At 39.9% G+C, this 21847-nt stretch overlaps 2 protein-coding genes across 2 annotated transcripts in view; both read left to right on the top strand.

The window, feature by feature from the left end:
• The window catches only part of PDZRN3 (PDZ domain containing ring finger 3), a 120002-nt gene extending 107581 nt beyond the window's left edge, over positions 1 to 12421 (top strand). Inside the window, exons 6-10 of the mRNA XM_052679010.1 lie at positions 5422 to 5520; positions 6814 to 6876; positions 7783 to 7884; positions 8952 to 9068; positions 9977 to 12421. Of these exons, the coding sequence (XP_052534970.1) occupies positions 5422 to 5520; positions 6814 to 6876; positions 7783 to 7884; positions 8952 to 9068; positions 9977 to 11527 (1932 nt within the window). The 3' untranslated portion in view covers positions 11528 to 12421. The remainder of the gene's footprint in view (positions 1 to 5421; positions 5521 to 6813; positions 6877 to 7782; positions 7885 to 8951; positions 9069 to 9976) is intronic.
• Positions 1 to 21847, top strand: part of SHQ1 (SHQ1, H/ACA ribonucleoprotein assembly factor) — a 1172872-nt gene that overhangs the window by 1013201 nt on the left and 137824 nt on the right. The gene's annotated exons all lie outside the window — the stretch shown is intronic.

Genomic DNA, 21847 nt, shown 5'->3' with positions numbered 1-21847 from the left:
TGGTCCTGCTACAGAAGCTGTCAAAGCATGTGATGGCAATCTATCTATAGTCCTGTTTAAATCAGTGACAGATTTATCAACAGCTTCAACAGAAGCAAAGTTCAGCCATTCTATGAGCATGAAGTTGTTCCCCTCTATAAAAGTGTTTGCAGAATCAAGGCCTCAATCTCCATAAAAAGTTTGCAAGCTGTCTTCAAATTTTGCAGATCTGGTAGTAATTGATCTCTGTATACAAACCCAAATAGAAGTCAGGATAAAATCAGTGTCAGCAAAACAAACCCTGTTTAGCAGACTTCAAGGCCTTTCTTTTAAAGAAATGCCTTTTTTTTTCTTAAATAAAAAGGAACACAAATCCAGTCTTAAGGGAAAACATAGAACAAATTAATATTTTCTGCTAGTGCCTTTTCAAAATCCATCTTTTAGGAAATCTAATATTGTAGATAAATCATATTGCTTCTATTAGAAGGTCAACCACTTGAGCTGAAAACAGTTTAAACACATGCTCTTTAGTAGCCAGACATTAATATGGCTTAAACCACAACATTAATAATTTTGACATTGATATAGTACTTGATGATAAAAGGTGATCAGCTCGGTAGCACAGGGGGACGAATGTTAGAAAAGTCTCTGTAGCCTAATAGTATTTCTTACAAACCACTAAAGATTCCTGTTCAAACTGCAGTGACTATGATCAATGGTGAGGTCAAAGTGCTAACGGGGACTCAACTGGCTAGTTGCTTTTTTGTTTGCCTCTTGATAGATATGTTTTAAAGCACCACAAAGGCACTGTTTCATTGACTGCAGCAAGAATGCCTGAAGTAAGAAAGCCATCAAGTCAGCCCTATGGGTTTCTGTGCCCATAAAACGTGCTTTGAATTTAAATCAGCAGCTCCTCATCCAAACTTTTATGGTCTACAACTGAGTGGTTAGTGATTTGTACCAAGTAAACACAACACAAAACAGTGAAATACTGAGTTCACAACAAGCTTTTAATGTAAATAACTCACATGAAGGAATTTATGCTGGCAGTATTGCCAAGACACCAAAATTGTGTTCTCAGTTTTCTCTCTCAATATTATCTAAAAACTGAGGATTTGGAGGTAACTGTCATATATTTCCTACTACTAAAACGAGCAAATATTATTTCCTTTCTCTTTAAGTTTGCATGCCACCAGGAAAGGAGGACTAAATCTTGAATTCTATTCTATTTCTGGATTCAATTGCAAATTCAAGTACATTCATTTTTCACAGAGGCGCATCCAGAAGTCACTTTGGGTTCATCAAGGAAGAATAATGCCACTGCAGGCTTCCCCAGCAGCATTATGCATTAATATGTTTATTCAAACAACCATGCAGCCTAAGCGAGGGCTTTCTCAGTGAGCTAGTTTCTCACATTACAAAGGAGAACATCCTAAATATAAAAGGACACTTGTTCTCTCACATCTGACTTTGTCCTTTACCCCCTCCTATATCCAACTCTGTGTTCTTTCTGAGCAGAGAACGGAGCTCATCAGAGATGACAGCACAGCTTGGAGATGAAAGGCAACACGAAACATTTGCTAGCATCTAGAAAATCTCCTTTCTCGTGCTCTCACTCCATCTTGAACATACATGAACTTTTCATTAAAAAAGCTGACGTTGCTCTTTGCCACTGACCTCCTACCTATTCCAAACAGCTGCGACCACTCTCCCCCCCTGCAGTCACAGCCCTGATGCCAGGAGGACAGCAGTGTGCTCTCACACCTTAGCAGTGACTGTGCTGAACAGTGGGCTCTGCTCAGCAGGTATCTCAGAAGTCAGCTCAGGAAAAAAAAAAGAAGTACAGAGAGAGACAGCGCAGCGCCCTTACTGTGCAAACTTCAGGCAGTACTTTCTGAACGTTTGCACTATTTTCTTTTTTTATCCATTACTGCCCACTCCTTCCAATTTTCTACTGTTCATTTCTGTCTTGTTTGAGAAAGGACTTGGATCTTTATAAATACACAAAGCATGCCATAATTTTAAATCACCAGTACAATAATCCAATAATCTGTTGCATATGAAGGCTCTCTTGAGTTTACAGAGGTTAATTTACTATTACTACTTATTCCTAATCTATTATTATGGGCAGTTGCGGGTACAATGTCATAGTGCACATCTATTTCCTCCTGCCTTCTCCAAATGCCATGTGGATTTAAGCAGCAAGCACTTTGAGCCCTCCTTGGTCCTGCATTTCACATGGAGCCGGTAATCTGTCAAACAAATCTCCTGTGCAAGCTTGTTTTTCTCAAAAATCTCTAAAAATCTCACTTTAACCTGGCATAAAGAAGCAAAATATTGAAAGCATTTGTGTAAAACTTGCATCATATGTGAGATTTTCACAATTATCATTTTAACACATCCCTTGATACTGACACATTTTGTCCATAGCAGCATAGTCTGCTAACTGGTTTGTGCAGATCTAGACCAGGTGCTGGGACACTTCAGTGTCCCCCTTCCTCATTGTAGGTGGCTGATACATTTCATACAGCGTTCATTACAACAGCATCTGAGCCCTGGCTGAGCACTAAATATGCTTTCATCTCCTGCCTGTGCAGCATGCCTGTGCAAACTGAATGAGCAGGTGCCTAGCAGGGCTTTGGAAGCAGGCCAGGCACTGCCGTGCATGCAGTGGCTGCTTCTGCAGCAGGAGCACACAGCACTGCAGGCTCACACACTTGGGCCCTGGGCAGGGCAGCAGAGAGGGGAGTAAAACACAGCAAGTCCAACGTCATTGTCCAGACTTAAACCTTCAAAGTGCTTTGGGTCCACATTAATTCCTAGAGCTTAATTAATTCCTAGTACAATTACTCAAACTACCACAATATCTGGACCTGCAGGTGCCAATTTTCTGTTCTGTTTTTCCTTTTCATGTATCTGCACGTTACACAGATCCCACCCCAAACAAGGGAAATAACCTTTGCTCAGAAGATGCTGGAGTTGATTCTTCAACTCCAACTGGAATTGCATACTTTCATCTCCCAAAAATTTCAAACCTTTATGATTATATTAAAACTTTATTGATGCAAAGACCCATAGACAGCAGCTGTTCCTACCACTAAGTACACAAAATTATTTTATCTGGGTAGCATCAAACCAAGTTATTCCATTCCTGCCAAGGACTACAGGGATTGTACCCAAGGGTAAGAATGTCAACAAATTACTCATAAAAATTGAGGTTCTAAACACCTGCTCTAAGAGTATTCTATTTGCTTTAGCTTTTGGGTGCTTTATTTCTGAGCTTGTTTTTAAAGCATGTGTCCTCTTTTTAAAATATATACTATTTAATATACTAGATCATTTATTACCTTCCAGTGTATTAAAAATGTCAGAGAAAGTTTACTTTAAATATAGACACGTACTTATTTTTTAATTATCACAGTACTCCCCATACTCGTGTACTGTTGGAAAAACACCTATTGTTATTAAAACATGCTGAAGGGAAGAGGGAAGAACAAAGCTACTACCTCCAAGAAGGTGCTGGCAAGTGTTCATGCTTACATAGGATCTGTTTCAAATATGACCAAAACTGCCATATATATATATATATATATATTTATTTTTTTTTTTAACACTATATATGATTTCAGTACCAGCATAACAAACAGCAGTGAGCTATAGCACTAATTTCTCACAGTTATTTCACAGTATGAAAACTTCCCTCAAAACATGAAGTCTTTTTGCTAAAGCAGGCAGGAAATATGCCTGAATTATGTCCAATTCAACACATTCTCACCTCATCTCTAGATCACAGCTTGATTGCATCCAGAATAAATGAGTTAGCTGCAGTGGTACTTCCAAGGATTAATCACATCAGCTAAGACTAGAATCAAGTCTACTTTGTCTCACTTCTACTGAAAACTTTTTACCTCCTCTCTAGAAATCCTCCAAAACTTTAGAAATCTTAAATTAAAAAAAAAAAAAAAAAAATTATTAAAGCATTGTGTTCATCCAGTGTGTAACAAAAGAGAGTGAAAAAGAGAAAAAGAGCAGCAGCTCACCATGGATGCTATTGATCGAAACCATTTGAATACCATCTGAAATGTCACTGACATTTACAGCAACGCTTCTTGAAAAAAAAAGAAATTACACATGTTGACAAGTAAATAACATGAGATTGCTGATCTTGGCAGCTGTCATCTTGACATGCCAATAAATTATTCATATCAGCTTGTTTTATTATCTTGCCCTTACAAATGGCACAGTGCAGGTCAAAACAGAAGAGACGCTCAGAAATAATGAATCCTGTTAGCAGGACTTTTCACAGGAACACAAGGTCCAAGCTGGATGCATCCTGAGCACAGCAAGGAGAGCCCCCAGCTCACACAGGGGCTGTTCCCCCTTCTTAGCACAGGTCCCTTTGCCCTTTCTGCCTGGCCCCATTCCATCCCTTCACTGCAACAGGGCTGAAGTCCCATAGCTAGGTTTAAGCTGCAGAGAAGCAAGGCCCTTTTCAAAGCCTTGCTCACCACAGAGAGTAGAGTGAAAAAAACCACAACTTGTTACTCCTTCTCTAGCTAGTGCAAACCAGCCTTCCTCCCTGTGGATGAGACGATGCAGCAGTCACAACAAGACAGTTAAGTGTGTTAGGCTCCCTAGGATCCTCGGGTTCTTGGGATGTCCTTCAGAAGGGAGGAGAACAGAGATGTTTACACAGACTACACGGCAGCCAGGAGCATCCCACAGCTTGGTGAACATCTTGCAACACTTTTATACAAACCAGGAGCAAACCTAGGAGAAAAGAGCCCAGAGGAAGTCCTTGTGGCAAAAAGTCCTGGGGAAAACCATGTATTTTAAGATGGCTTAAATGTCTCCAAGACCAACCTGATCACCGCCCTGGAATGGTAAAACCACAACCTACTCACATGACACCTTTGCAAGATATTGAAGTATTTCTCTTACTAGCACCAAATGCTTTGTTAACCATATATTGATCTTCAATCACACATATGAGAAACTTGTTACATCATTTCATAAAAATTATACAAGTTAAGGTAATAGAATATTATCTTTTTTCCTCTGAAGAGACAGGAAAAAATCCCTGCTTATAAGAAGATATGTAGATCAGCTGTGGCAAATATTGAAATCATACTTCATAAGCATTTTAGTATTTGAAGTCTTACCTCTACATGAAATATAGGTAATTTTTTTCTCTAAGATCAATAAAAGGTCTGTTTTCAAAATGACAGTGTATTGATTGAGGGGCCAAAAATGCCTGAAGTATTGATTGTATGCACATAATCACGTTTTGCTCAGTAAGTTAAGTTAGTCTGCACAGTAAAATGAGAAGACATCCACTATATCACTTAAGCAAAATATTTCCTTTGTATTTGAAAAATAGCTTCCATCTATCACAAGTATCTCACTGTCTTTTCTCTCTTTCTTGTCTTTTTTTAACCTCAGGAAGTAGATTTGCACAGAGTGAACAGCCAGGACAAGCTTGGTCTTACAGTGTGCTACAGAACGGATGACGAGGATGACACTGGTATTTATGTGAGCGAGGTAAGATTGGGCTGATTCCCTTAAGATGAAATTTGTCTTTTAAACTGCAGTGCTGGATATTTAAGGCAACTCCTGGCTTCTATTCGTACCATGTTCAAATGACAGCTAGAAAGTAATAATTGGAAGAAATCTAATTATTTTTCCTTTTCTTCAAACTGAGTGAAATCCTGTTCCATTGAAGTCCAACTCCTACTGACTTCAGTGAGAAATCTTTAGAAATACAGTGGAAAAAAACAAACACACAGCCTTCAGAAGGCTCTTTATTCGCTTGGAAAGCAGTGTTAAATTGACAGTTTCTCCAGCGTTGAACATTATTAACTACCCCAGAACAAATGCTTGCCTTTGTTATTTGTATGCATGTTCCTTGTTCTGAAGTCTAGAGAAGAGAGCTGTGATGTTACCCTATTTCAGTCTGTACAAACACCAAATGTGTGTTGTACTTGAGACTTACACTCATTAAAAATACCAGAGTTTTCACCTGAAACATTTCACAGTAAACATTGCTTCTTTTCCATTGCATCACAGGAATACATGGATTTTGCAACGTCTGATTATCTCTTATAATTTATAAGACCTCTCTTTGGGTGGCTAATGGCTTTTGTTATACTGACATTTAGTGCTCATTTTTCCCTAATATATTCTCAACATTCAATTTCAGATGACGTTTTCAGAGGATTTGTAATACATTCTGGCTTTCATTTTTGTTCTCAATTATTCCAGAAATAGTATAAATGAAGAAAAAAAAATCTACATGTTTATTTGCAAAGATATGGGGCTCATTTGTCTCTCTTTGCTTCCTTTCATAAAATAAGTAGCATTTTATAAAATCTTTTTATCACACGGATCAATTCCAAACTTCACAACAGGAGTTTGGGGAGGAAAAATCAACTAAATCTAAACTGTTCCTTTGGAATGCATCACTTAGGTTATAATCCTTCCTGCTCTGTAGGCAAAATCTTTAGGTTCTAATTAGAGTACTGTGCTGTAAAGCAAGACGTTAAATTATGAGGTAACTAAATATCATGCAAACATGACAAACCTACAGTTCCTGAAGACATCTGTCAGGAAGTAGTGTTTTGGTTTTGACTTTGGCATATTGATCTGCATTTCACTGTGTCTTCCATAAGCAAGGAAAAGTCCTGTAATCACTGACAAGATGGAATCAACCATGTAGCAGCAATGACAGGCACAGTGGCTTACCGCCAGTCTTATTACTAATGCTGGGGTTACGCTGGGACGTAAGAGGCTGAGGCCTAAAATCTCCAGAGTGCTTACAGTTCTCTTATTTTGTAGATCGATCCCAACAGTATTGCTGCCAAAGATGGTCGACTCCGAGAAGGGGATCGCATTATTCAAGTATGTGTAAACGGTTGAAAGCCTGGTAACACACTAAAACCTACTGCTGCAACCATTTTAATTCCACATCTTCATTTCAGCGTCATTTTTACAAAGCACTCCTTTAAAATGGTATCTGTAGAATGGTTTGGATTGGAACGAACCTTAAAGATCATCTAGTTCCAGTCCCCCTGCCATAGACAGAAACAGTTTGCACTAGACCAGGTTGCTCATAAAGTTCCTTTCACCATTCTTATAGTTCCTTTTAACTTTCTGAAGACAACTGAATTTCCTCTGCTACGTATCAGCCAAATTTTGATATTCCTGGCCAGGTAAAGCTGTATACTAGCCTGGTCTGCAGGCTGAGGATTTTGCCAGAGGATTCTATCTGTTTCCAGCACATATTCTGATACACTTTGAACTTTTCCTTCTACCACAAAAAAAAAAAAAATCCATTGTGACCCTATTTGCATAATCTCAGTGGACAGCCTCATTAACAGGGTGTCTAATACTGCAGGCTGAACACCCACTTCTGCATGCCAGAAGGAGCAGCAGAGCAATCTTTTGATGGAAGTGGTCTATCTCCTACATGGAGACTAAAGCATGTAGACATCCACACCCCATGTAGTCTCTGGGGATGGTGTTCATAGCTTCATCTGTCCCATACGAGGGCATTCCTTTCCACCCACATGAGCTGACTTTGCTCACTGTCTAGTTTCTGTTCTCATAACAAGCTCTGTGCATCACATGCACAGCTTTGGAACAGCTTCATGCATCCATTGCCTGACAGTTACCTAAATTTGATTCAAGCTCTCTGGCTTGTACTGCACTGGGATCTATCCAGCCACGCAGCCCTCTAGAGCTGGCCACGGCAGTATTTAAATATCTGTGTGAAAGGATGTCATTCTGTTGCTCTTTCCTTTAAAGATCAATGGCATAGAGGTACAGAACCGAGAAGAAGCCGTAGCACTTCTCACCAGTGAAGAGAGCAAGAATATCTCCTTACTTGTTGCAAGACCAGAAATTCAGGTACTGTAGTAATAAATAAATAAAGTCTTAATTAAAAGACTTGCTGTTTTGTAGAAAGTATTTACCATTGAAGAATTTTAACCGAAATAAATCTACCAAATCTATCTAAAACCGTATTAAATTGTTTAACTGGACATACATGTGGTATAAAATAATAGAATGCAGTAGTCATAATACTTATAGATATGCATTATATTACAGTTCAATGTATAAGAATTTCAGTGATTTATGTATGCTGCAGTGTATGTTACAACTGTCAGTGCAAGATACTTCGGATGATTTCAAGCTGTGGCTTTGAAGACCATACTGAATTCTAAATCCTACAGCTATTGATAAATCATTCATTAAAATATCTATTATTTATCATTTTAATAATTATTATCTTTATAATATCATCTCTTAATGTAGTTAAATACTGTCAAGAAGCATCCTCAACATAATAAAAGGTTGTACCAGATCCCTTCGTGGAGTGGGGATTAGCACAACAAAGATGCTGAACAAACAGCACTGTTGTTTCATCTGTCTCTTGCTCCATGTGCTGGGAAAGCAACCCCTGCCAATGCACCCAGAAACACGGGGTCATGCTCATGACTGTCTTGTTAGCCTACATGTTTCTGAGCTCTCTCCCCTGGGGCTGACAGGTTGGGAGTAAAAAGACTCACATATCCAGTACAAGCATTTTTGCTCCTGGCTCTTTGTGCTGCCTCACAAGTGGTGTATTTAAGCCTTGCACCCTGGAGTATTTTATACATCCTAATCAAATGACACGCAAACCAGAACAGCCCTGATGCTCAGAAGCATTTCCGTGGGTGAAAACGCTGTGTTGGTTTCATGCAAAGTGCTGTTGACATTAAAGCCATGCTGTTGAAGTTTGAGGTGGGAGAAGGTAGAAGAGTGAATGCCCACACTCAGTAGATGTGTGCATCCTCACAGGACATAGCAGCACTGTCACAGGAAGGAGTCTCTTAAAATTTCCCAATCACCTTCCACAAAGAAGGAACCTAATTTACAAGTTTTCATTCTTTTGACATTTGGTTTGGGTTTTTTTTCCCTTCTTTTTCACATAGCTGGATGAAGGATGGATGGACGATGACAGAAATGATTTTCTGGATGACTTGCACATGGACATGTTGGAGGAGCAGCACCACCAGGCAATGCAATTTACTGCCAGCATGCTTCAGCAGGTACTGCTGTTCTGTTGTGCAATGGTGTCAAAGCTTCACATCGCACTCAATATTCCGATATTGAGCATGACTGAATACGTTTAGTGTCTCGAATGACAATCGAAGCAAAAAGACTTACTGCAAAATCAAGATATCATATGTCTATCCACAAACAACTTCTTGGGGACTGAATTATTTTTAAATGTTACCTTTTTCATTTTTTCCATTATGACCACGTGATCTTCTCAGAACTGCACCATTCTGGCTGTGGATCAGTGGCAAAAGTAGAAGCTAAGTACAGTATAAGTAAAGGAGGCAGAGAGCTACTGCTCTCTGTATAAAGTACCCTATTTGACATACACACACATATCAAAAACTGCCTGTCTCCCAAAGCCATAAAATACAAATGAAGAACTGAGGCAAATGACTGTACTGAGGTCTATATATCTGACAAGAAAGGCAAAGAAAATGTTTCTGCATAGCAAGTTTATGCAGAGAGACAGATTTGAACTTGGATTCCCTGTTATCCTGCTACAATCAATGTAATCATACAAGTTCATGAATAGTTTCTCATTTTTTGTCCGGAGTTTTTAAAAACTCTACAGCCATTGTGGGAGCCACATTTTTGGAAGAGCGATATTCTCATTTTGGCACCGCAGTAGGACTGGATAATTTTGTGCAGCTAAATGCCAGAAGAAACGTGTTGAAATTTTGCATTCTAGTGTTGTTCCTAACTGTAATCAGACCAAGTTCTTCTGAAAAGGTCATCCAAATCAAGGTGTGTTTTCAGTCACCATTTCCATGCTTTCTAAAAATCAAAGTGCACCAAGCGTAACAGGTAGCAATTAAGAAAACTATTACATAATAGACACCCTGAGATATTTTGTCCTTGCAATAATTTCTCTTTGTCTTTTGATTTTTACTGTTAGAAGAAGCACGAGGAAGACGGTGGTACCACTGACACAGCCACTATTTTATCTAACCAGCACGAGAAGGACAGTGGCGTAGGGCGCACAGATGACAGCACTCGGAATGATGAGAGCTCTGAGCAAGAAAACAATGCAGATGATCACACCACTTCCTCTAACACTTTAGGGAGCCAGAAGAAGCTGACATACAGTCATGACACCCTTGGAAGTGGTGATATGCAGTTCAGCAACGAGTCGTTTATCTCAGCAGACTGCACAGATGTCGACTTCCTTGGCATCCCTGTAGATGAATGTGAGCGATTCCGGGAACTGCTGGAACTCAAATGTCAGGTGAAGTCTGCCAACCCTTACAGCCTTTATTACCATACCAGCACTCTGGATATGAGCAAAAGCGACCAAGAAAGTGTTGACAAAGAGCTGGAGATGCTGAATGAGGAGCTGCGCAATATTGAGCTAGAGTGCCTGAACATTGTGAGAGCTCATAAAATGCAGCAGCTGAAGGATCAGTACCGGGAGCCCTGGATGCTGCATAACAGTGGGTTCCGCAACTACAACACAAGCATCGATGTTCGCAGGCATGAGCTCTCAGACATTACAGAGCTCCCGGAGAAGTCTGACAAGGATAGCTCGAGTGCATACAACACAGGTGAGAGCTGCCGAAGCACGCCGCTCACACTCGAGATTTCTCCTGACAATTCCTTGTGCAGAACTGCAGAAGGCATCAACTGTCAAGGTAATGAGGGAGCAGTGGCATATAGTGTCTCCCAAAAGAATTTATTTGCTGGCTCAGAAAGTCATGAATCCAGCACTGGTAAATGCCATTCAACTGCAAAAGATCCTGACAGTAGCAAACAGATGGAATGCAAGGAGAGAAAAGCCAGTGATGGAAGCAAAAGCCCCACTCATGGCCAAAAACCTTCTGGCTCCTGTGTCTCCCCATACCACCACTCTCCATATAAGCATGCTCATATTCCTGCTCACGCACAGCACTATCAGAGCTACATGCAGCTGATCCAACAGAAATCAGCAGTGGAATACGCACAGAGCCAAATGAGTCTGGTGAGTATGTGCAAAGACTTCAGTGCAAGCCAGAGTGAGCCGAGGATGGAGTGGAAAGTGAAGGTCCGAAGCGATGGAACCCGCTACATCACCAAGAGACCAGTCAGGGACAGGTTGCTGAGAGAACGAGCCATAAAGATCAAGGAAGAGCGCAGTGGGATGACTACTGATGACGATGCCATAAGTGAAATGAAGATGGGCCGGTACTGGAGCAAGGAGGAGCGCAAGCAGCATTTAGTGAAAGCAAAGGAGCAGAGGAGGAGACGTGAGTTTATGATGCAGAGCAGGCTGGATTGTTTAAAGGAACAACAAGGTGCAGAAGAAAAGAAAGAGATGAATATCATTGAACTGAGCCACAAAAAAATGATGAAGAAAAGAAATAAAAAAATATTTGACAACTGGATGACAATCCAGGAACTGCTTACCCATGGAACAAAGTCACCAGACGGAACACGAGTGTACAATTCCTTCCTGTCAGTGACTACTGTATAATCATCATTGCTAAATTATGTACATAAAACACTACCATTGGGGTAGAAATCAATGCCTCGTTCAATGTGGCAAGATTTTTGTATATAAGATACAGTCACCGAGTTTATAGTTCAAATACTGAACTCTACGACTGTGGGTGCCAGAATCTCCATTATAAAGTGGAGAGAAAGTTTGCCCACCCCAGCTCCTCCAGAGGCAATATTAGCAGTGCTTTTTGGGATACTGATTGTACTTTTTTACTTGTTACCTTTTACATAAAGTGTTTAAATATCAGAAATGTAGTAACCATACTTACACAGGTAATTTGCTTAAACTATATTCATATGAAAAGATACCCATGCTCTTCTTTGTCTAAAAAGATGCAAAACCCACAAGAGCGACTGCACATAGGTATTTTTTGTGAAATCATATTTTCTGATACTATTCTGCTGTTGGTCACTTCTACACTGAGTGCTGTTTATCTATATTTAGCTCAAGGTTTAAACTCAGAATTATTGAATTCCTAATAGAGCCATTCTCTTGTAATATTTAACATTTATCGAACAGCAGTTTTTATAGTTACCATCAACACTTAAGCATTTTTCTTTTTAAGGTTTCTAAAGAAAGTATATAGGTTTCATCTGAAAAGCCTGAAGCAAAGAGAAGTATACTGCAGCTTTAAAGATTTTAAAGCATGTTTGCAAACGTTGCAACCTCTTGAAAAAAATGTGCATGTACAGCTGATTTGTTTATATAAGACAGTTTGTGGAATTTGAAAAGCCCATGGTAGTTACCGTTTGCTTTATAGATTTGAACGTATTGGATTATAAAAGCTGTTTCATTAAATCATCACTAGCTGCAAATGTTAACAAGTAAAATGAAGTAAAATAAATTATTGTTTTATATTTCAAATGATTTAAAATGTTTTGACTCCTTTACGGTTGCGCCATGCTGAGCGTTCCTCCCTAGAGCACAGCTGCCTTGTCTGGGCTGCTGGAGTCAAGCCTAACAGGAAGGACTGGATCCTGACCTGGTGGAGATTCAGCAGGTTAAGAGGCTTTCTGAAGGGGGAGGGAAGAGGCAAGAGAGAAGTAGCAGGAAGATGAAGAGTGAAATCGAACAGGGCAGATGTTCTCCTCGCAAGGCATTTAGGATGACCTGTAAGCATGAAAAAACAGGACTTCCACTCTTCTGTTTTGTTTCATATTATCTTAATGGTATATGAAACTGACCTACAAACTTCAGCAAAGGTTTGCATTAAAAATAGACAAATTTATAAATTAAAAGAGATGGAGGAAAGGACAAAAAATGAATTTCAAAGAGATATTTCACTCCTTTTCTTGTTTTCTATTTCTAAATAAGAATTCAGATATAAACTTGATTTTTTTTTCTGGATAAATAGCAAACTAGACTCATTATTAATAGCTCCTAGATTCTTCACCCTCCCTCCCTTTTCGCTTTCTTCCACTAAAAAATTCTCCCCCAAACTTTTAATCAATTGCTGTTCTGAACTCTTCCATTGTAACTATTCAGAGCTAAAATCATAACCTGAATGATAACAGGCAAAATTTGGAAAGAAAAAGATTAACAGCTTCTCAGTACCTATTTTGTCTGCTATCAAGAAGCCAACAACAGATTTGGGGCTTTTTTCCCCATTCCTTTTGTGGGTCAGCATACAATTGGCATTGACTACATGCCTACCATATTCCATGCTAAGCTATTTTAAATACTAGAAAATACATCTTAAGCTAACGTAAATTGCCACTGCCCCTTGAAGTCCAACACTGCTAATAATCCTCTGTAAATATACCTTGAAATGATACTTTCCTTTGGGATAAAGTACTGCTGCTGCTGTAGGCTATGGAAGATTTTTCTATTGACTTTGTTAGAGCCAGGATTTCACTTGATTCACTAAAAGCTGGTTGCTGTCTGTGCTGTGGCACAGTAGGAGAAGCATAATTGAGAGTTTCACGGCACACTCACCTATGATCCTTCCTGTCTCTGTCTCACATCCTCTTTAAAATCACTGTGTTCAGTTCATCACATTGCAGGTGAGAGTGCCATAGCAGAATAAAGTTCAGGTATCCAGATGGACAGGCAGAGCTGTAATTACTGTGGAATCACAGTCCTTAAAATCAGGCATGGAAAAGCACTTAAGCTGTCTTTATACTACTTGTAAATTCTAGAGTAGAATTTGAAACACTCTAATGAGGTAAAATTATCATCAAATTGCAATGGCTTCTTTGGAAAAAATAGGTTAACAGTTCCTTTAGGTGCTGGTTGTATGAATGCTGAGCATGTATGCATGCATGTAACAGCAGAAACATATTTGAGAATTCAAATGTGATGTGTAGAAATTATAGCAGAGCAACAACAGCACAAATTGTGCATTCTTTAGGATGTTGAAATAAAATTATTGGCCAAGAATTACTCAGATACCTTTGAGATTTTCCACACTAATCATTTGTCATTTTGGTCACTTAAAAATCAGCTACCTGCTTTAATATTACAGCTTGTTCACCAACAGAGTTTCACAGAATCTGACAGTTATCCTGAACACCTGGGCAGAAGTTAAGCAAACGGCAGGAAAGGGAGGCTTCAGTTCTTTTTATTGCTTTCAAAGAAATGCTCAAAATTACCAAAACATTAGTGCAAGCCTGACCTTATAGCAGCAAAAAGAATCATACTAGGAAGTCTATGATGTCTAAATGGAATTATTTCAAATGGCTTTTCTAAAAAAAAATAGTACATTATTGTGGTGTTTCAAAGATAACAATAGAGATTGCTGATGCTGTCACAGACCTGACACCTCTGTCCCCAGCCCATGCTCACAAATACCAGCAAATCAAAGATTTGAGTATAGGCTGGCGGGATTCTTCACAATAAAAATAGGCTCTGTGTCAAACTCAGGTCAGTTTCCCTAAATTGCAGAATGCTCTCAGATGTAAGATCTATAAAAATGTAAAATACTTATTTGCAAATAGGTTTAAAATCAGCATGGAATCAACCAGTTTAGATGTGCACTGAAATGGGAAAGCCCTGAACCAAACCTAACAGCGTTTTTTTGTAAATTAAGAGAATTTGCACATTAGGGATGGCAAATAAAATGAGGTAAGACTACATATTGCCTAGGGACTACTGGTTGGAGAACTAATTAGGATTATAAACAGAAAGTATGTAAATTAACCAAATATAATTATCTACTAGTGGCCTTTGGAAATAGGTTACAGGATACTTGTTAACAAAATTGCTCAAATGCCTGGAAGCCTTACAAAGCAAGCCATAAGCAATTTAAGCTCCTATTTTTGTTTTATTTTCAATTATTCTTAAAGCAGTTGTACTACAAAGGATTTGCTGGAACATAAACTAATTATAGAGAAGTCAAAAATCAAGATAGAAGCTGTCACAGCAGATGCTATACCTCCATCCCAAGGAACAGAGAGGTACATTTAATAAAACCAAGAGGCCTCTGGTTTTATCAAAAGTAAATTTGTTATTGAAAGAAAATAGCAAAGATTCTGCTCAGGTTTCCATCCCAGCAGCTTCATTTCTCCATCAGAGCAGCTTCTGTGAGCCCCCAGCTAGAGTTAGTCTAGAGGAGTGGTTGTCTCTCTTGCCAAAGCACAGCTTCTCAGCAGTACAAGTTTTAAATGAAGATGTGATGTTCACTGTTCAAATGCAAACATGCAGAATTAATGCCACTTTTCTCTAAGTGTCTGTCATGACAAAAAGCTATATGAGATTCAGGGGCTTCTATTGAGAAAGCTGCTTATTTCCCATGCATATCATTGGAGACAGAAGACTGACCACAGCAGACTGATAACACTTGATAGTAAAGACAGTGGTACACATTTTACATTAAATATGATGAGGCTCACATATAAAGGCTAGGCAGGCTGCCGTCACATTTGAGTTTTAATATACAGGCCAAACCCAAAGCTCACTTACGTGGTCTGAAAGACTCAAAGCCGCAGGCGTCAAGTTTGATTCAGCTGTCCCCTGAGTAGCACAAGCTTGTTCACACACAGAGTTCCAGGCTGCAGGGGGATGGCCCTGTCCTTGTTGGCAATTAACCAACACAGTTACTCTAAACTGTGCAAGTGAAGGGTACAAAGAGAGAGGCCATCACAGAATGCTTTTTGGAGGAGATTTTTAAAAATCAAGTAATAATAAAAGCAACAACCTGGTAATAATGCTCCAGTCAGCGTTTTAAATTTACAGAAATACAGTACCGATGTTATTACCATCAGTGTAGCTCCACTGAAATCAAAGCCCATTTAAAAAACTGGCCCAATATTCTTACTTTTTCCACGCGTACAAAATCAGAATAATTTTTAGAAGATAACTGAATTTCTCCAGTATTTCTCCCAACACCTCTATTTACACATGAAAAGCCAAGCTGAAGTAAGCCCAGATAGCCCATACTTATTTCTCCCTGCAGATGATGTTGGTCGTATTTCTCACATCCTACTTCCATCTCTCCCCTTTCCACAGAAATGAGTCGGCTGAGTCAAAGGGAGCCCAGAAAGCATAATCACCAGAAAGCCAGATTTCCAGTTGGATTTCAGCCCATTGAAGACTAGAGTTCTCTTGCATATACACATCATTACATATGGAAAGCTCTCACACACAAAAAAGCCAAATTTGGTTCTGCTTGTATGTTCTGAATTTGTGTTTAGTTGTTTGGTTCTTAAGGACTGACTAAAAGCGTCCACATGTCATACAATAAGCATATATTTCATGTTAAATTAAGAAGTTGTTTTATTGGAACTAGAAAAATCCTCAAAGGAAGGTTTTTTTTTTTATTTCCACAGCTTTAAAGATCAAATAGAATCATAGAATAGCTCAGGTTGGAAAAGATCTTAAATATCATCAAGTCCAGTATGGCTTGCTCTGCAACCCAGGTAGGAGATTCTGTTGTAAAATACAACCCTAAAGGACAGCACACGCCCAGAAACAAAGGTTCAGAATCAAAATGCTAACAAATTCTAATCAGTAGACATGCAAAGGGGCATGACAGTTTGGGTGGCTGGGTTGTGGACCGCTCATTTTGGCCAGGAGAGCACTTGTCCTTTCAGATAAATTTGCCAGGGAGGAGCTTTAAGAGTAATTTCTTTGACAATCTGTCCTTTTTATGTTAGGCAACTGCAGGACCATGCAACAGGGAGCCCCATTAACTGAGAATAAGAACTTCTCTGTAGAAGTGAACTTTCAGTGACCTTCTCTCAAAGAAAATACTTTATCATATTGGAGTGTGGGCCTCCCAGGTGCCACAGCAAGGCTCACACCGAGTGGATTCCATTGTCCCCATTAGGAGAGCTAGCTTTGATTTTCGATAATCCATCCTCCAGCTTAGCTGGTCTTTGTTGGCTTAGAATGCCATAAACAAAGACTCCCCAAAAGGCAAATCCAACAATAATTGTTTAATAAAAGTAAATCAAAAGCCTTCAAATTGAAGGGAGCAAAGTTTTGTCAAATTTCTGCTTAGCTCCGGTTAAAGGTAAGTATCCAGCATTCACTAGCCACTGGGGCTTGAGTTAGCAGCCAAAATAAAAGTGGTAAGGTCACATCCAAATAATTTGCACAAGAAACAAGACTCCGCTTTGCCATAAACTTCAGCAAGCACAGATGCCAAATGCAGCAAAAGGCAAAGCCAATTTTCCAGAAAAACCTTCTCTGCTCTAATGCATTTGAAATCTCATTCAAAGGAACTCCACAGGCTTTTCTCTCCACACATGGAACTCAAAACAGAGGAAGCTCTACATGCTTGTTTGGTAAGAATTTAATCAGCCATTTTCAGTATTTCCATTCCAAGGTCTTCAAAAATTATTTCCAGTAAGGAAAGATTGACCCCTTCTACCACACACCTTTCTCCAGTGCCAGTGTGTATCAATGCAACTGAAAGTTTTTCTTTAATCTTTCAGAAATCTTTCTGGCATCTTTCTGTGTCTCAGTATTACAGAACAGTTGATGGAGGAGTGAACTAGTAAGATGGAGGAGATCAACTAGTGCAAACCCCCACTCAAACACATTATGAAGGACTGCTAAACACAACATAAACAAGAAAACAACATGGTGCAGAATACAGATTTAAGGCAAAGCCCACAGGCGCAATGAAGCAGACACTTAAACTAGGACAGTAATTTCAACACAGCACACATTTCACATCCTAGACTTGCAAAGCTTTTCATTAAGCATCCTAAGTACCATCTTTCATTGTGAGCTCTGGCAGTACCTCAGGTTTTGTGAAAGGCAGTGTGTGACCCACAGGGTGGACAAGGCACAGTCTGTGAACAGGATCCTTTGGGCCCCAGAGCTGTGGTAAGCAGCACAATGGCCCAGGCCCTTCCTCTTATGTGACCATGAGTGCAGCTGGACCATGAGGTTAAGGTGGCACCTGTACCACAACTGTGACACAGCTCTGCAGGTGGCAAGGCATGTGAAGCAGCTATGCAAGGCTCACACTTGACAAGCAAGCCCTGGAAAATGCTTTTGTATTTCTTCCCTTCAAATACGTGCACTGCAAGCAGAACACAAACCACACACCTAGAGGACAGAGAAGGTTACATGCTTTTAGGCACGCTCACAACAGTATTGTTCATTTGAATTATTCAGGCTAGAGAAAAAGTCACATAATTAAGAAGAAGTAATAACTGCCTCATAACACATCTGTGCATGTTTGTGAGCCACATATGCCAACTCTTCTCCTTCCTGAGTCCTGGAGCAGTCTCTAAGTCCTTTGCCTAAGCATAAACGGCACCAGTCCCTCCATGGAAGCTCTGCTTCATTTGATGAGAGGAGCAGACCTCGCTGGAGAAAAGTAGCCTCATTCATCAGCATGAATAACTTACACATCAAATGATCACAGACAAATGAGAAACAAAAACAAAGCTAGAAAGCCCTTTCACCACGTCTTACAGTAATGTAGCATCTGTCGTTTTCAAAACCAAGTCAAAATGAATGTGGCAATTTCAGTTGCCTGCATGTGGCTGATGATGAGTGCAGAGAAATATTTCTAAATTAAGTGGATGAACATCCATGTGGCTAAAATAGTACAAATAGGACCAGGCACAGCTGGTACTTTGTCTGCTAACATGGAGATTAGTGCCATCAGCAGGGGCACACAAGTCTAACAGGCAGCAATTCTGCTAAATAACAAGTGCCTGCCAAAGGGCTTGTATGTTCCCAGCATAACTTTAAACCTCAATTCATCACCAACATCTCAGACAAGGCTGCCTAAAAACAGGAGTTCAGATTTTTGCCCCTCCCCACTAAAGGAAGAGGAGATTTGCTTCAGACTCAGATTCCCTGTTCTGCCAACTCACAAACAGAAGCAATGGACCCCAGCAATAAACCTCTTCATGTTCTCCTTTTTTCCATTAAGCACACCAAACTTTCTTAAACCCTCTCTCGCTTTCCTGGTTGATCAGTTCTGGTAACAACAATCATTGTTAAGAACAGTCAGGAAATGTGAGTTACATTTAAACGGTCAGTGACCAGGCATATTATTTATCTGAAAGTAATAAAAGAAAATTTTAAGCTATTTGGACCAACTTAAGAATCTTCACTCCAACCACGCTCACAAATGTAGAGAGCACTTTTATATGTCAATTAAGTCAACAGTGTTTGAAGATCAATAGACTAGATAGACCTCTGGTACATAACTGCGTGTGGCAAGCAAAAACTTTCCTGTTCCCAAAGGTGTCCCATCCTCCTCTTCTAAAGGAGTGGAACTACTCCAAAGCAGTTTATGCCCAGTGGTACGGTTAAATGCCATCATATAGGGTTAAAAGGAATTAGAAATGAGCACCCGCGGTGAGAATAGAGCACTGCTTTGTGAGAACATTCAAGCCTATCTCTAGCAGGAGAGCAGTGCTTAAACAAATGGCATTTACGAAAGGGAGCGACTACAAGACCGTCTCAGGGTCTGTATTTCAGCTGGACATCTTCCACTTCATGGGCCGATCTGAAGTTTGCCTACTCACAGGAGTGACATTCCTGTGGGAGGTCTCACTGCAGAAGAAGTCTCCAGGACTGTCAGCTCGTTGTCAGATGTCAAGAGGAACTCAGCCAAGACAGGAGGTCGCCAGCTAAAAAAACACTGGCACTGAATAAAGCATCTATAGCCATTCCATTCAGCCACTGACTGCAGTGCTGCAGTTGCTTCTTCCTGCTTGACCAAACGTCTCCTTCACACACAGGGCTGCAGAAAGAAAGCTTGTTTAAACACTGACACAAAAACCCTTACTTAGACAGACCACCTGGAAACACTACAGCAAGTTACTCACAAGACCACAACAGGTTCCACTCTCACTGCATTCTTAGAAAAGAAGAGAAAAAGGAAGCGAACTGCTGACACAGCAGATCCTCAGGCACGTCACCATGCATGCCAGTGAGGTGTTTCATCTCTCTTCTGAGACACTTCTAGTTTCTTTCAAAGTAAATGTCCTCTGTGTGGTACTGAAATACAAATTCTGCAGTAACACTGCTGATGGGAATATGAGAAGAAGGGGATGCCAAAGCACAGCAGCTGTGCATCAAGTCATAGAGCCAAGGCCTCCAGAGCGGGTGAATCCAAGGAGAGCTCGGCACCATTGCTTCCTCTCTCTGCCAGAACAGCATTTAATTTACAAAAGAAGCAGGCTGCAGGATTCCCCTGGGATGCCCTAATCCAGAACCTGAGTCTGAAATCTCAGCTTTCACAGGCTTTTCATGGGTCTTGCTTACTATCTCTCTGTAGCTAGAAAGTCTTTTCTGAATCTTAAAGCGTTTAGAGTAAAGGCTGGGGACAGCTGTGCCTGCCTCGCAAGCACAAAGCTTCAGTTTTGCATTTTATAAAAGGAAAACAATTTGCATGTTGCTCATTCATGCTACAGATTACAGGTAAATGCGCTTTCACAGATTTCAACTGACAGTGTCCTGTCACCCACTGCAGGCACAGGGATCCTAAGAAGATTCAGAGGCTGATTATTAGAAAAGGTGAAGCATTCAGCCTCTACCCTCAAATCCTCTCAATATGTTGGCGTCATTTACTACCACACAGCACAACAAATTGTTTACAGTACATATTTGACTGAAAGTCCCAAGAAAAAGCAGCAGCATTAAAATTCAGTAATGGGATGACAAAACCATTGTAAAGGTGATTTGGCTTCTAAGACAGTCAGACAAAGACTGCCGTTTCAAAATCAGAAAGGCTTTGATGGGAAAAAATGAATAATACTAAGCAGGTGATGTACCCAGATGACAACCATTATTTAGGAACTACGGTGCAAGCTGGAATGAACAGAAGACTAAGAAGATAAACTGGTCAGCTCAGGAAGTTCCTAAACCATTACTGGATTGAATTTGCAAGGGCTAACCCTGGCAACAACAATGTTTTGTAGAGATGCTTTGGAAAGGCATCTAGGCAGCATTATTAAAGAAGAGATTGTGCAGTACATAACCTAAATTTGCTCCAATATCACACCACAATGGCGCAAGCAAATAAGACAAAAGAACCCCACAGTCAGTGTCTTGAGACATCAGCTTGGATGACAATGCAGCAATTGAGCTGCTAGAAAGAGGGATGAGAAATGCATTCACTTCTGGGTCTTTTCTGAAGCAGATACCACAAGCCCCTAGTAGCTTATAGAAAATAACGTCTTTAAATATAAATCAAACCTGTTCTGAACTGCTAACTGCGCTAATTCTTCAGAAAGGAATACAATTAGATCTGTATAAAGATAATTTTAAATGATGTTTCATTTTGTTTGATAGCCATAAGAAATTTTAGAGGCTAAAACAAATCCTAATATTGGGTTACTTAAGTATAAACCTGGATTATTCACAGAAAGCTGGGAAAATCTAGCAAAAATAAGTCTCTGCCAACATCTGACTGGAAAGTTCTGAAGGAGCACAGATGAAAGAGCATTGATGATATACTTTGTAAATCTGCACTCTATGATACAGTGCATGAACAGAAATTTAAACTGACACAGAGTATGAAATAGCTTGGAGTCCTTAATTCAAAACCTAGTAAAGATGGTGCGTTTTGGTTAGGGACACACGAATGTGGGTTCCTCCCTGTAAGACAGAAAGATTAGTTCATATCCTTGAGCAGCTCAGCAACAACTCAAGATTGAGCAAAGTTAAAATCAAACCAGAATTTGATCTAGAATTTCTTGTTAGTAATTTAAGCCATAGCCGAGGGAAAGTTTGTCTGCCAGAAGATGAATGATTTATACCCATTAAGTCACCATCTTCAGACATGTGCTTTCCTGACAAGTCTCAACTGAGGCTTTATTTTCACTTTGGCCATCTTTAATTAGTAGGCAAGTTTTACTGCTTCATTGTCTTTCTACC

Source organism: Tympanuchus pallidicinctus, unplaced genomic scaffold (assembly GCF_026119805.1).
Source record: "Tympanuchus pallidicinctus isolate F22 unplaced genomic scaffold, pur_lepc_1.0 scaffold17, whole genome shotgun sequence".
Lineage (NCBI taxonomy): Eukaryota > Metazoa > Chordata > Aves > Galliformes > Phasianidae > Tympanuchus > Tympanuchus pallidicinctus.
Note: the sequence above shows the minus strand (reverse complement) of the source record. Positions and strands in the feature narration are given on the sequence as shown.